The 16,243-nt window shown below is 32.9% G+C and overlaps 1 protein-coding gene and 1 non-coding gene across 3 annotated transcripts; both read right to left on the reverse strand.

Annotated features, from left to right (window-relative positions):
- Positions 1–219: 219 nt before the first annotated feature.
- On the reverse strand, positions 220–327 carry LOC112766255 (small nucleolar RNA R71). Its single transcript, XR_003184218.1, has one exon. It is a non-coding gene; the product is annotated as a small nucleolar RNA R71 (small nucleolar RNA).
- An 8,269-nt stretch (positions 328–8,596) lies between these two features.
- Positions 8,597–13,543, reverse strand: LOC112742997 (serine/threonine-protein phosphatase PP1). 2 transcript variants are annotated; one of them, XR_003171921.3, is made up of 4 exons: positions 13,169–13,477; positions 10,381–10,940; positions 9,891–10,051; positions 8,597–8,993 (listed from the first exon to the last, which is right to left on the reverse strand). XR_003171921.3 is itself a non-coding variant. In XM_025792236.3 (4 exons), exons 1-4 carry the CDS (start codon positions 13,341–13,343, stop codon positions 8,970–8,972), a joined length of 978 nt encoding a protein of 325 aa, XP_025648021.1. In that variant the 5' UTR covers positions 13,344–13,543; the 3' UTR covers positions 8,597–8,969. The 2 variants fall into 2 exon arrangements, 1 of the variants encoding a protein (XP_025648021.1); XM_025792236.3 differs by having other exon boundaries at positions 9,891–10,109; positions 13,169–13,543.
- Between the last annotated feature and the right edge of the window lie 2,700 nt (positions 13,544–16,243).

The raw sequence follows: 16,243 nt of genomic DNA on the forward strand, positions 1-16,243 counted from the left end.
AAAGATCCTCATCAATTCTTAACTGAATTCTTGCAGATCTGTGATACTGTTAAGACCAATGGGGTTGATCCCAAGGTCTACAGACTTATGCTTTTTCCCTTTGCTGTAAGAGACAGAGCTAGGACATGGTTGGACTCACAACCTAAAGAAAGTCTGAACTCTTGGGAAAAGTTGGTCAATGCCTTCTTGACCAAATTCTTTCCACCTCAAAAGATGAGTAAGCTTAGAGTGGACGTCCAAACCTTCAAACAGAAGAAAGGTGAATCCCTCTATGAAGCTTGGGAAAGATACAAGTAATTAACCAAAAGGTGTCCTTCTAACATGCTTCCAGAATGGAGTATCATATGTATATTCTATGATGGTCTGTCTGAATTGTCTAAGATGTCATTGAACCATTCTGCTGGTGGATCTCTTCATCTAAAAACCCCTGCAAAAGCCCAGGAACTCATTGAGATGGTTGCAAATAACCTGTTCATGTACACTTCTGAAAGGAATCTTGTGAATAATGGGGTGACTCAGAAGAAAGGAGTTCTTGAAATTGATACTCTGAATGCCATATTGGCTCAGAACAAAATATTGACTCAGCAAATCAATATGATTTCTCAAAATCTGACTGGATTGCAAGCTGCATCTGGCAGTGCTAAAGTAGCTTCCTCTGAAGGAGAAACTTATGACTCTGAGAATCCTGCAATGGAAGAGGTGAATTACATGGGAGGATCCTATGGAAACACCTATAATCCTTCATGGAGGAAATATCCAAATTTTTCATGGAAGGATCAACAGCAACCTCAATAAGGCTTCAACAACAATAATGGTGGGAGAAATAGGTTTGGCAATAGCAAACCTTTTCCATCATCTTCTCAACAACAGACAGAGAATTCTAAGCAGAGCCTCTCTGGCCTAGCAAACATAGTCTCTGATCTATCTAAGGCCACACTCGGTTTCATGAACGAACAAGGTCCTCCATTAGAAATTTGGAGGCACAAGTGGGTCAGCTGAGTAAAAGAGTTACTGAAACTCCTCCTAGTACTCTCCCAATCAATAAGAGAACCCAAAAGAGAGTGCAAGGCCATAACTATAACTGAAATGGCCGAACCTGGAGAGAGTAAAAAGGCAGTGATTCCCAGTGAGGAAGACCTCAAGGGACATCCACTAATCAACAAGGAGTTCCCTATTGAGGAACCAAAGGAATCTGAGGCTCATACAGAGACCATAGAGATTCCACTGAACTTACTTTTGCCATTCATGAGCTCTGATGCATATTCTTCCTCTGAAGAGGATGAAAACACTGTTGAGGAGCAAGTTGCTCAGTATCTAGGAGCAATCATGAAGCTGAATCCCAAGTTATTTGGTAATGAGACTTGGGAGGATGAACCCCATTGCTCATAAATGAACTGAATACCTAGATTCAGCAGACATTACCTCAAAAGGAACTGGACCCTGAAAGTTCTTAATACCTTGCACCATAAGCACCATGACCTTTGAAAAGGCTTTGTGTGACCTGGGGTCAGGTATCAACCTCATGCCACTCTCTGTAATAAAAAAAAACTAGGGATCTTTGTGGTACAAGCTGTAAGAATCTCACTAGAGATGGCAGACAAATCAATGAAACAGGCTTATGGACTTGTAGAGGATGTCTTAGTGAAGGTTGAAGGCCTTTACGTCCCTGCTGACTTCATAATCCTAGATACTAGAAAGGATGAGGATGAATTCATCATCCTTGGAAGACCCTTCCTAGCCACAGCAAGGGATGTAATTGATGTGGACAGAGGAGAGTTAGTCCTTTAGTTGAATGAGGACTACCTTTTGTTTAAGGCTCAAGGATCTTCCTCTGTAAACATGGAGAAGAAGCATGAAAGGCTTCATCCAATTCTCTCCATATAGAGTCAAGCAGAGCCCCCACACTCAAACTCTAAGTTTGGTGTTGGGAGGCCACAACCATGCTCTGAGCAATTGTGAAGCTCTGAAAAGAGCTCACTATCAAGCTATTGACATTAAAGAAGCATTTATTGGGAGGCAACCCAATTTTATTTATTTATCTATATTAGTTTATGTTTTCTTTAGGATGATGATCATGTGGAGTCACAAAAATAACTACAAAAGTTAAAGCAAAATAAAAAATAGCATCAAAAATAGCACACCCTGGAGGACGAGCTTACTGGCGTTTAAACGCCAGTAAGGATACCAAAATGGGCATTTAACACCCAGTCTGGCACCATTCTGGGCGTTAAACACCAGAACTGGCAGGCAAACTGGCGTTTAAACGCCAGTAAGGATAGAAAAATGGGCGTTTAAACGCCCAGCCTGGCACCATTTTGGGCGTTAAACACCAGAACTGGCAGGCAGAATGGCGTTTAACGCCAGAAAAGGGCAGCAGCCTGGCATTTAAATGCCAGGAATGGTACACAGAGGGCGTTTAATGCCAAGGATGTGCAAGGATGAAAAATCCTTGACACCTCAGGATCTATGGACCCCACAGGATCCCCACCTACCTCACCTCACTCTCTCTCCTCTTCACACCTCTCTGTAACACTCTACCCAAAACACCACTCACATCCATACCCTAATTCCCAAAAAAACCATCATAAAACCCCACCTACCTTACCATTCAAATTCAAACTATTTCCCTCCCAAACCCACCCCAATTCACGCGGACCCACCCCTCCTCTTACCTTATATATACCCCCTACCTATTCCTCCACTTTCACACATCACAAACACTTCTTTCCCCCTTGGCCAAAACCCTCTCATGCCTCTATCTCCCACTTCTCTTCTTCTTCTACTCTCTTCTTTCTTCTTTTGCTCGAGGACGACCAAACCTTTTATGTTTGGTGTGGAAAAAAGCGTTGTTTTTTGTTTTTCCATAACCATTAATGGCACCTAAGGCCGGAGTAACCTCTAGAAAGAGGAAAGGGAAGGCAATGGCTTCCACCTCCGAGTCATGGGAGATGGAGAGATTCATCTCAAAATCCCATCACTAGAAAGAGGATGGAGCAAACAAGAGAGTCCACTCATGGACCTCAACAAGAACATGAGGAAGACCCTTATCAAGAAATTCCTGAGATGCCTCAAGGGATGCATTTTCCTCCACACAACTATTGGGAGCAGCTCAACACCTCTTTAGGGGATTTGAGTTCCAATATGGAGCAACTAAGGATGGAGCACCAAGAGCACTCCATTATCCTCCATGAAATCAGAGAAGACCAAATGGCCATGAGAGAGGAGCAACAAAGGCAAGGAAGAGATATTGAGGAGCTCAAGCACTCCATAGGATCTTCAAGAGGAAGAACTAGCCGCCATCACTAAGGTGGACCCGTTCTTTAATTTCCTTGTTATTTGTTTTTCTATTTTTCATTTCTTATGCTTTATGTTTTGTCTATGTTTGTGTCTTTATTACATGATCATTAGTGTCTAGTGTCTATGCCTTAAAGTTATGAATGTCCCATGAATCCTTCACCTTTCTTAAATGAAAAATGTTTCTAATTGCAAAAGAACAAGAAGTACATGAATTTCGAATTCTATCTTGAAATTAGTTTAATTATTTTGATGTGGTGGCAATACTTTTTGTTTTCTGAATGAATGCTTGAAAAGTGCATATTTTTTATAGTAAAGTTTATGAATGTTAAAATTGTTGGCTCTTGAAAGAATAATGAAAAAAGAGAAATGTTATTGATAATCTGAAAAATAATAAAATTGATTCTTGATGCAAGAAAAAGCAGTGAAAAATACAAAGCTTGTGAAAAAAAATTAGGCGAAAAAAAAGAGAAAGAAAGAAAAAGCAAGCAGAAAAAGCCAATAGCCCTTTAAACCAAAAGGCAAGGGTAAAAAGGATCCAAGACTTTGAGCATTAATGGATAGGAGGGCCCAAAGGAATAAAATCCTAGCCTAAGCGGCTAAATCAAGCTGTTCCTAACCATGTGCTTGTGTCATGAAGGTCCAAGTGAAAAGCTTGAGACTGAGTGGTTAACGTCATGATCCAAAGCAAAAAGAGTGTGCTTAAGAACTCTGGACACCTCTAACTGGGGACTCTAGCAAAGCTGAGTCACAATCTGAAAAGGTTCACCTAGTTATGTGTCTGTGGCATTTATGTATCCGGTGGTAATACTGGAAAACAAGATGCTTTGGGTCATGGCCAAGACTCATAAGTAGCTGTGTTCAAGAATCAACATACTGAACTAAGAGAATCAATAACACTATCTTAATTCTGAGTTCCTATAGATGCCAATCATTCTGAATTTCAAAGGATAAAGTGAGATGTCAAAACTGTTCAGAAGCAAAAAGCTACAAGTCCCACTCATCTAATTAGAACTAAGCTTCATTGATATTTTAAGATTTATTGTATATTCTCTTCTTTTTATCTTATTTTGTTTCTAGTTGCTTGGGGACAAGCAACAATTTAAATTTGGTGTTGTGATGAGCGGATAATATACGCTTTTTGGCATTGTTTTTAGGTAGTTTCTAGTATGTTTTAGTCACTTTGTAGTATATTTTTATTAGTTTTTATGCAAAATTCACATTTCTGTACTTTACTATGAGTTTGTATGTTTTTCTATGATTTCAAGTATTTTCTGGCTAAAATTGAGGGACTTGAGCAATAATCTGATTCAGAGGCTAAGAAAGGACTGCAGATGCTGTTGGATTCTGACTTCCCTGCACTTGAAGTGGATTTTCTAGAGCTACAGAAGCCCAATTGGTGCGCTCTCAATTGTATTGGAAAGTAGACATCTTGGGCTTTCCAGCAATGTATAATAGTTTATACTTTGCTCGAGATTTGATGTCCCAAACTGGCGTCCAAACGTCCACCAGAGACCCTTTTCTTGAGTAAAACGCCAGAACTGGCACCAAAGCTGGCGTTTAACTCCAAGGATGGTGTATGCACGTGAAGGCTTCAAGGCTCAGCCCAACACACACCAAGTGGGCCCCGGAAGTGGATTTCTGTACTATCTACTCATTTTCTGTAAACCTAGTTTACTAGTTTAGTATAAATAGCACTTTTTACTATTGTATTCGAAGTCTTGGACCTTTTGGAGTTCTTCGAACCCTTTTTGAAGGCTGGCCATTTGGCCATTCCTAGACGCTTTGTTCTTATGTATTTTTAACGGTGAAGTTTCTACACCTCATAGATTAAGTGAGGAACTCTGCTGTTCCTCATGAATTAATGCAAGTACTATGGTTTTTCATTCAATTCACGCCTACTTCTTCTCTAAGATATACTCTTGTACTTAATTCAGTTAAATCAGACTAAAGGGGTGACCCATGACAATCACTCTCTATCTTCAGTACTCGCTTAGCCAAGATCCGCGTGCCTGACAACTACAAAGCGGTCTACATGATGTTCAACGTAGTCATTGGATGACAGCCGGAGTATATTCTCTTGGGTCTCTATTCAACAATTCACATCGTCTCTCCTGACAACAGAGCATCTGAAGCTGATATTAGGATCTTCGTGGTATAGGCTAGAACAATAAACAGCATTCCTGAGATCTGGAAAGTCTAAACCTTGTCTGTGGTATTCCGAGTAGGATCTGGGAAGGGATGACTATGAAGAGCTTCAAACTCGCGAAATGTTGGGCGCAGTGACAGTGTGCAAAAGGATCAATGGTTCTTATTTTGACGCTAGTGAGAACCGACAGATGATTAGCCCTGTGGTAGTTGTGCCTGGTATTTTTCATCCGGGACGAGAAATCTGACAGTTGATTAGCCGTACAGAGACCGTAGCCGGACCATTTTCACTGAGAGGATCATACAGCTTACCATGGAAGGGAGCACGCATGATTGGATGAAGACAATAGGAAACCAGAGGTTCAGGAGTAACAAAGCATCTCCAAACGCTTATCTGAAATTCCCACCAATGAATTGCATAAGTATCTCTATGTTATTTTTCGTCTTATTTATCTTTCAATTATCAATACCTCATAACCATTTGAATCCGCCTGACTGAGATTTACAAGATGACCATAGCTTGCTTTAAGCCGTCAATCTCTGTGGGATCGACTCTTACTCACGTAAGGTATTACTTGGATGACCCAGTGCACTTACTGGTCAGCTATGCGGAGTTGTGAAATGTGTGAATCACAATTTCGCATACCAGTCTTGCAGGTTTGTTCGAGGGTCTATATCTGCTAAAGTAGGTAGGCTCTCCGAGTTATAGACCGTTTGTACGTACAACTCGTCGGCTTTTCTTGAAGGGTTTGCCTTGAGGCTTGTGTTATAGCATTGTCTGGCCTGTTTCTGGTTAACGTCGATAGTGACAACTTTGTTATCTTGTGAGAAAAACTTGACACACAAATGTATAGTCAAAACAATAGCATGAAAAGCATTTAAAGAAGGTCTGCCTAGGATGATATTATATGGGCTTTTGTAGTCCACAACTAAGTATTGGATATCTAAAGTTTTACAATCAGGGTAATTGCCTAGTGTTATTTGTAACCATATATAACCTCGAATTGGAACACACTCACCTGAGAAACCTACCAATTCTCCTGTAGATGGTTTAAGAGCTTGTCACTTAGTTTCATATTTTGGTATATTGAATAGAAAAGTACATCGGCGCTGCTACCTGGGTCCATAAGGACTTTTTTCACCAATGGCTTGCCAACTTGTAACGATATAACTACGGGATTGTCCAGGTCTTTATCTATTGCTTTGTAGTCTGAGGAACTGAATCTGATGTCTGGAGCATCAACGTTGGTTGTATAGATTGGCTTAGAGCTGGTAACTAACATCATAGTCCTATAGGACCTTTTTCTGGCCGAGTTGCTACACCTCCACCTGCGAAATCACCAGAAATACAATTAATAACTCTGTGAGGTTGGTTAGGGTTGTCGTCTAACTTTTTTCTTTGTCCCTATGATTGTCATTTGATTTTTAGTGTTGGCCGATCGAGGTCATATGTATTTCGTCGGTGTCCTCGTCTATTAATGTATTTGTCTAGCAGGCCTTGGTGAGCTAGCTTCTCGAGGAGATCTTTTGCTATAATGGAATCATTTGTGGTGTGTTCATGCTTTTGATGAAAGGTACAATATTTAGATTTATCCACGTGTCAGTGGTCTTGGTATGTCGCTGCCTTGTTCGGTGGTTTGATCAGCTTTGAATGTAGGATGTCTTTGATAATATCCTCCCTTTTGGTGTTGAAAGGGGTATACGAATCAAACTTTAGTGTTAATTTGAATGGTTTTTTATTTGTTTATATTATTTGTATATTGTTTTGCTTTTTCTTTTCTCTGTTAGGGTTAGGCCTCTTTGTTTTCCAAATTTGTCAAAGCTCTTCTATTTCAATATGGCTTGTTGCCTTTTCTTGGAATTTGTCCAATGTCTTCGACTTCTTAACAACTATAGTTTCCTAGAATTTTCCAGGGCAGAGCCCACTTTTCAAGGCATGCAAGTAGACTTATCGGTTAAGGTTAGGTATCTCCATAGTTGCCTTGGCAAAACCTCGTCAAGTAATCTTTATTACTTTTATGTTGTCCTTACTTTATGGTGTTGAGATAATCTGAGTCATGTACATAGATCTTTGATGCGGCAAAATTGTTAACAAAAAGGTCGGCCAGTTCGTCAAAATTTGATATAGAACTTGCAGGCAAATTAGAAAACCAGATCAAGATAGCACCATCTAAAAAGGTAGGAAATGTAGGATAGAGTATTGGACCGGATGCACTGTTCATGAACATCATTGTGTAAAACTTGGTGACATGTATGTTGGGATCGCCAATCCCTTCATAAGGTTTCAGTATTGTTGGCAAGGTGAAATTTTTTGGCATTTAAAATCCATGATGTATTTTGAAAATGGATTGGTCCGCTTCACCGTTAGCATCGTGGAGGTTGTTATTATGGGCTTGGCTTCTAACGTGTGTTTGTCGTGATCATCCTTGTTTTCAGTGTTCTTGTGTTCTCCTCTCTTACTTTTGCTATTTTGTGTCTGATGTAATAGGTCGGCCATTCATTGGTTTTCTACTCGTAAAGACTTGTTGATGACCAATAGTTCAGCTTGAGTGGAGGGAGGATAGGGTTACTTAGCTCGTCCGCCATAAGTTATGACCTGTAAAAAGGTGGTGATAATAAGGTAGAAGAGACGAAGGTGGGGTTAGTTAAACTTGGCCCCACGGTGGGCGTCAAATGTTCCTAAGTCGATGACTGGTTTCAAGGTATAGCTCGTCTTGTTCAACGCTCGAACACGCTTCTCTTTAAATTGGATGAGGTATACGTCGGCTTCTTTAGGAATGGCGGTGGTGGACACTTGTAAAGGTACTCCAACACTCAAGTTAGAAAGAGTATCAAATGAAGGATATAATATTCATATTGAATAGCGTACTTTCTTCATCTCAGAAGTTTTTTGTATTTATAAGGCTGTTTATATTAAAGACAGATATTGATATTCTCAGAGGTATTGAGAATATTAACCTAATTATGTGGTAACTGCTTCTGAATGATATTTGACTTTATAAACCGCATGTTTATTTGATTTGGATTTCATGCGGTTTTATTATGCACATTTATTATAGTTTCGATTTATAGTTAAATTCAGTTTGGGTTTATATGTAACGGATCATTATGCATGTTTCAAAATAACCCTTGCTTCAACTAAATGAATAATACATTGAAATAAGTCACTATATATTTTGACAGATTTCATCATAAATTAATTTTTCAAAATACAAATTTAGTCAAAAGAAACAATATTTTGAAACAAATAAAGTAATAATGTTGTCCTATCTTGAGTTGTAATATATTTGTCGGAGATAAGTAAACATCTACATGAATCTATTACAACTTTTTGTTTTCATGGACAATTATTAGAAAAAACACAACTATACTCTGATAGGGAATTGTTAATATTGTTAGTTTGTTCGCTTCATAGCTGATAAGGTATACCGCCAAATGCATTCTTCCGTAATATTGAAGTGATGAACACTACCAATTTCTCGAAATCGATTTTGGGTGTCCAAAAGATTTCTGTCAGCTAGCACACTTCATACTTTACCACCAAGAAATGCCTGCACAAAATGATGAAAGCAAAATATAGCCACAATTGTTAAAGTTGGAACAAACAAATGCTGTGAATGTTAGCAACCATCCTTTTTTTGTGTTACTTTACAATTTTAGTATATTGAAAAGTATATATAAACTCTCATTAAGAAAACTGAGAATTAAACTGAGCATGCTTGTATTTTTCATCTGTGCTAAACCGCCGCCAACCGATCGACTCGTTACCAACTAATCCACCTCAACTGCCGATCGACTGACCTAACAGGCGGATCGTCGACAGGCTGATAGCCATTGGAATCCCTTGGACGACTCCCTTAACCTACCACATGAGGCTGGCGATACTGACAATCTTTATCTAATAAATAAATTTGTAATTGTTATATAAATTTTTAGTTGCTACCAAGATGATGTATGTATGTACTAAGATTTGGTAAAGAAGAATGTTAAATATTATGGAATTTTTTATTTGATAATAACGATCAAATTTTATTAACATATGTTTTTTCTTAAAATGAATAACTATCTAAATTAGTTTCAAAAAATTTTAGATTGAATATTTTAATTTAATAATTTTTTATTTTTTAAAAATTTTTAAGAATTATTTTTATTAGACAGTTTGTTCCTTTCATCATTTTAAAGAATCACTAATTTTTTTATAGTAATATTTTTTATGTCTTATAATAAATTTTTAAGGACTTATTTATTTAATAAAGATATTAACATTCTAACTAAAAGTGACTGAAAAATTAATTTGTATAAGAGAGTAATTTTCGAAGATTATAGAGAATAAAAAATTATTTGAAACAGAAAGTACTCAATCTATAACTTTTTAAAAATTAATTTAGATGTATACTTTATAAAAACTTTAACAATAAATAAATAAATTATTTCATAAATAGCAATACCTTGATTTTGGTCGGAGTGCTAGACTTAACTGCGCTGGTGCTCGCGAAACCGAACTTAGGCCTTTTCTCAACTGGCTTTAATATTTGGAAAGAGCACATAAGTGTCTCGTCAACGCTCATCATTGCGCCAGCATTATCGAACTCTCCACAATAATTGGGTGCTGAAAAGATAGTCACAAGTTGTCTATTAGCAAAGAATTCATATCCATCTTCAACAACCTGCAAATTTAAAGATATAAATATAAATCAGCCGCCTATGTGCTTGAATTTTAGTCAATTATGTTGTATGAGTCTATATTTTAAGATTTGAACTATGTTAGATGTACATCAAAAATTAAGCAACAAATCAACTACAATATAAAATAGATATTGAAATTAACATACACATTAAAATCGAATCAAACAATACTATATTTATACACAAATAAATAGAGACTAATTTTTTATGTATACATAATATTTTTGTTAAGATCATAGACGAATGTAAAACCTGATGAGCTCGACAAATCAAGTCAAGATCATGCTTCTCGAGAAACTGTGTGACCCTATCAGCTCCAAAAGTATATGAAACTCCGCGTTCGTTGGCTCCCCAACCCTCAATGTCTCCACAAGGATCAGACCAAAGAAGGTCACACAGCAAGCCGATTTCGGGGACTTCGGTCGGACGAGGCAGGCTCCTTATTTGGTTTAGATTACGCAAGTCCGGCGAGAGTCCGCCGTGCATACATATTATCTTATCATCAATGAGAGCGGCCAGGGGCAAGCAGTTAAAACAATCTGTAAATGTTTTCCACATCCTAACATTGAACCTCCTTTTACATTCGTCATAGAATCCATAAATACGGCTTATAGAAGAACATTCGTGGTTGCCCCTAAGAAGGAAAAAGTTTTCTGGGTATTTTATCTTGTATGCTAAAAGAAGACATATTGTCTCCAGACTTTGCTTCCCACGATCCACATAATCTCCTAAAAATAAGTAGTTGGACCGAGGAGGAAATCCGCCATGCTCGAAGAGTCTTAGAAGGTCGGGATATTGACCATGGACATCTCCTGTTGGTGTAATAAGATGTTAGCTCCTACTTAATTTTAGAAAGGAATTCTTGATCTAGGCAAAAAGACAGTCATGTGCAATAATTTTCACTGAGTTTATATGAAATTAATAATTAAGAGTTATTAAATAATTTAAAAGTTGAAATTTGATAAATTTAATTAAATTATAATTTTAAACTATTAATTTTATTTAACATTAATAGTTAATTATACCTGACTTTCTATCTTTATTTTTCAAAACCATTCAAATAGTGCAAATAAAAAGTAGTATTTTTTAATGCAATAATATATAACTAAATGTGTGTATAATGTATATACGGTGCATACATAAATAATTATTCAACTTTCATAACTACAAACCAATTAATATTTGTAATTGCACAAACTACTGCTAATGAATTAAACAGGAGCAATGCATACTAATCTGGGAAAAAAAAAGATATCAGAGTAATACAGTTATTTAATAACCGGTACCCTTAATTAAAAGGTCGTAAACTGCCTGAAACAGAGTATTTAGTTAGAGGTACATTACATCAGAAAAACAGTTTAGAATATGCTTATTCTCATAGTCGATGTTGTTAGCGTACTGAAAAGAATTATCCATCGTTAAATCCGTTATTACCGATTTTACCATTTTTGCTTAAATCCTAACCACTTCACCGATAGAGTCAATTCTTACACTTAGTTGTGCAAGTCAATTCACTTTTCATTTTCTAATAGATTAAACCAAAGTAACTTCGGATGGGTTATTCTGTTTTCAAACTAGGAAATATGACCAAGAGTCCAAGACGGGTTGATCGATCCCCAAACTAGAGGTCCCATATTGAAATATGAATACGAGACAATCCTGGAAATTTTTTAAAATAAATAAAATAAATTTAAAAATTACTTGTATAAACACGTGGGAGTATTTACTTTTTCTACACTTTATTACTTATTTTGAATTTTTTAATAAATGTATTTTATTTATGTTAATAAATTATAATTAAAATAACATAGTTTTTTCATACTTATTTAGAAGTTCGGTTCAATTCTCCCTGTTTTTAATAAAAAAAATATATTTTGTTCTCGGAAATAAAAAAAATGTATTTTCTTCTCGGAGAAGATGGGATAAGCAAGCAACATTAACAAGGTATTAGTCTGTACATGAGATAAAATACTAGGTGAGAACAAGATACATTTAAATTGCGTTATAAATGAAATAAGCTTATTAAAAAATTGTCTTATCTTGAGATCGAGATAAGTAATAAAATGTTAAAAAATAAATACTTCAAATTGTATCTATATATGCAATTTTATATTTATTTTATTTTAAAAAATTCCGACAATTCTCGCTTGAAACCCTTACTATTTTTATCGGACTATCAGATAAATAAAAAATAAAAACTAAAAGAGAAAATACAAAAAATTAATTTTTAATTAATTAATATTATTTAATTTTTAATTTTTTTATATTTTTAAATAATTTAAAATTCACGATTTAAATTTTAGAATTTAGATATTGTGAGTTATGTCTAATTTGGATAAATAGCTTTATAAAGCTCTTTTTAAAAAAAAGTTTAAATAATAAATATTTTATATTAAAAATAATTTATACATAAATTATTTTATATTTAATTTTTTAATCCTAAAAGTATTTATTTTAAATGAAAAATAATATAAAATTATTATAAAATAAGTCTTTTTTTATTTTTTTATAAACACTTAAATAATTTTTTAAAAAATTATAATTTAATTTTAAAAAATTATAGCAAACGTTAATACTATAAATTTTGGATTTTGATCCTCTAAAGTTTGAATTTCACTTTGGAAAGTAAAGTGTGATTTTTTACCTTTGAATAGTTTCTCTTTTATATTTATTCTTAGTCCCACCTATGAAATCAATGGTGAGAGATCACACTTTACTCTCTAAAGTGAAATTCAAACTTTAGAGGATCCAAATCCATAAATTTTCATATGTTAAAAATTAAAAAAAAAATCCTTATATACCTATTCAAACTTGTCCTTAAGATCTAAAATTTAAAACAAGTAATTGACTAGCGCGTGCGGCTGAAAATAAAGTTGACTCCCTATCATTATTCAAACTAAAAACTAAAACGAAAACTTATTTTTCAAACTCATTAATGGAAGAAAAACCTATAGATCATTATCATTATTATATACTAAAATTCAGGAAGGACCGAAGAAACAAAATTAAATTAAATAGAAAAGAGGTTGGAAATAGATACCACATATCTTAATTGGAGCCTCTAGTTCCAAGAGATTGGGCTGCCTCAAGAAGATATTTTTGGAAACTACACAAAGCTGCTTGATTTCTGCCTCAGAAAGCTGCACCTGTTTCCCAGGTCTTCCTCTAACATCAAGCAACCTACTGATGATACCATCAAGAACACCGCGTTCCATCAAAGATCGATATAAAGGAACAAAGAGAGAAAATGGCTAAAGGAGAATAAATTAAAGAAGTGTGTTTATGTTGGTAAGGTTCTTCTTATATAAATGGCATGACTTAGAAAACAAGGAATGGAACTCCAATGTGGGAATCCTACTTATTAGTTTTTTTTTTTTTGTGGGGAATATAATCTTTTTGAGGATCACTACTCATCACTTTCTTTGGTTCGGTTTATAAAAGTTTATGGAATGAACGGTGATAGTTGAAGTTGGAAGAAGAAGAATATTTATGTGTGTGTTTGGATTTCAGTTTGCAAACGGGAATTTGCACAAAATTTATTTTGTAAAATTGATTTTGATAAAAAGTAAGTTTGGGTTAACGTGATTTATGTTTGACAATTTTTATATCAAATTTGATTATAGTAAAATAAATATTGTTTGGATTATACTACTCAAAATCACTTTTAGATGAAAAATTATTAAAAGAGACATTCATCTAAATAATTTTTTTTATATACATGCAAAATTAGAAAACTAACAAAAATAATATAAAAAATATTTATCATATAAATAAAATAATACAATAAAAAATAAAAATATGAAAAAGAGTATTATAAATTTTATAATATTAAACAAAAAGAAAATATTTTATATTTTTCTAGTACTGTCAATACTCTTTAATTTAGTATTATTTTAGACTATAAATTTTTATTATTTATGATTCTATTATTACTTATAATTAATTTTTTATTTATTTGTCCTTTTTTTATAAGATCATAATTTATATTATACAAAATTTTGATAATAAACGTAATATATAATAATTACAATTATAAATATTATAAAGTCAGAATAAATAGATAAAATTAATACAAAACAAAAATAGAGTACATCAAAGAATAGAAAAAAAATGATAAGAAATTATAAAAATTTCATAAAACCAACAACATATATCATATGAACAAAAAATTACAATAAAATCAAATAAAAAAATAAAAAATTTTATACACAACATAAATATAATGCAAGGAAAAGATAGAAAAAAAGAATTTATATGAACAAAAAATAATAAAAATATCATAAAAAAAAGTTAACTACATTTGTCATATGAATAAAAGAGCACTACACAAATAATATAAAAATATTTATCATATAAATAAAAAATATAATAAAAAATATAAATAAAAAATACAATAAAAATATAAAAATTAAAATATAAAAATGAGTATTAAATATAATAAAAATTAAAATATTCACTTTGCTGGTAATTGAAACAAATTTGAACTATTTTGATAAAAGAAAAAGTTGTAACTAATAATTATGAAGAACCAGGAAGAACTATAAAAAACTAATCCTTTTTATAGAAGAAAATGGAGGGTATGGTTGGTAAAAAATAAATAAATTTTTCATCTAATTTTCCAAGGGTGATCACCAACCATGAACGTGGAACGCAGAAGCTACAAATTTTAGCTTTTCCTGAAGGTGCGTTCAAAGGCAGAATCATTTCTGCATTTAGAAAAACAAAAATTGCCAAACATAAAAGTAAAACTTTCAAGAAGTTCAAACGCACTTCTATCCTTTCCAATGTGGTTGCCATACTACGTACTCATCATTAATATATCATTGTGCGCTGCAAATAGACAGGAGAAGAAAATAAAAAAAATTAAAAATGAAGAATAAGTTTCAAGAGAAGGAATTGAATGAGAAGTAGAGTGGACTTTAGACTATAGTTATTGTGACGGAATCTATGATTGAAACTGTTAAATTATTAGTTTATTGGTTCAATTAATGAGTTATAGGTTTTTTAGTAAAACCGATCACATAAATAACAAATATAAAATTATCAAAAATCTAAAACTAAAATTTAGAATATATATTTTTATTAATATTTTAAAAATAATCAAATTTTAACTAATTATAATTAATGAATTATAATTTGATAATTACTAAATAAGTATATAAAATTTTAGTATTTTTTTATAATAAAAATTATAATATAATTAATTTAAATATAAATGAGTATAAATTTAAAATAATATCTAAAAAATTATTATACGTTTTACTATATAATTAATAATTAATATAAAAAGTAACAAGAAATAACATAACTTAGTAATAAGGCAAGAAAATATATAGTCATAAAAAGAATTTGGGTTCAAACCACATCTTGATCAATTTTAAAATTTTCTCTCAAGCGGTTTGGTTGGATAAGCTTTTTCAATTTTGACCAATTTTTATCGATTTTCATCCCTAAACGGTTCTGGAACTAGAGCAGACCGAATGAAAGTTCGATTCACCATTTTTTCGGTTAAATTAGCCGTTTTGATCCAATTTTTACGGTAACATCCCGTATTTTTAAAATTTAAATATGAATAAATTATGATTTTATCTTATTAGGTTTGAATTTTATAATTTTAGAAATTATTCTACTAAAAGTAATTAAATAGATTAGGAGATAAGTTGATTTTAAATTAATCAAAATTCTAATGTAATTTTATTATAATTTAATATATGCATAATTTCAATAATTGAAAAATAAGAAAGAATTATATAATTTAATTTAACTAATTTCTATTATGAATCGGTTATAATTTATTTTTTTTAATTTAAACTCTTTATTTTTTAGAAACTAATCCGGTAAGAATAATTAAGTTAGTTTTATGAATATTTGGAATTAAGATAATTAATATTGTGGTATAATTTTATTATAATCGGTTATTTAGTATAATTGAAATTAAAGTTTAGGTAATGAGAAAAATAATAAACAATTATATGATTTAATTTAGGTAATTGATATTTTGAATTTAAATTATATTTTATAAAATGTCATTAATATATTCATTTTATAATTTGAATTAGAAATAATTATTCGAATTCAATGATATGTTGATAAATGGAATTTTATGTGTTTCGAA

Source organism: Arachis hypogaea, chromosome 2, assembly GCF_003086295.3.
Source record: "Arachis hypogaea cultivar Tifrunner chromosome 2, arahy.Tifrunner.gnm2.J5K5, whole genome shotgun sequence".
NCBI classification, from domain to species: Eukaryota; Viridiplantae; Streptophyta; class Magnoliopsida; order Fabales; family Fabaceae; genus Arachis; species Arachis hypogaea.

Excerpts from the sequence above, each read along its gene's own strand:
- LOC112742997 (XM_025792236.3), bottom strand. The coding sequence starts at position 13,343 with ATGGAACGCGGTGTTCTTGATGGTATCATCAGTAGGTTGCTTGATGTT. Across the intron at positions 10,941-13,168 it reads GGCTCCAATTAAGATATGTG|GAGATGTCCATGGTCAATAT; the intron begins GTATCTATTTCC and ends TTACACCAACAG. Across the intron at positions 8,994-9,890 it reads GCACTCCGACCAAAATCAAG|GCATTTCTTGGTGGTAAAGT; the intron begins GTATTGCTATTT and ends CATTTTGTGCAG.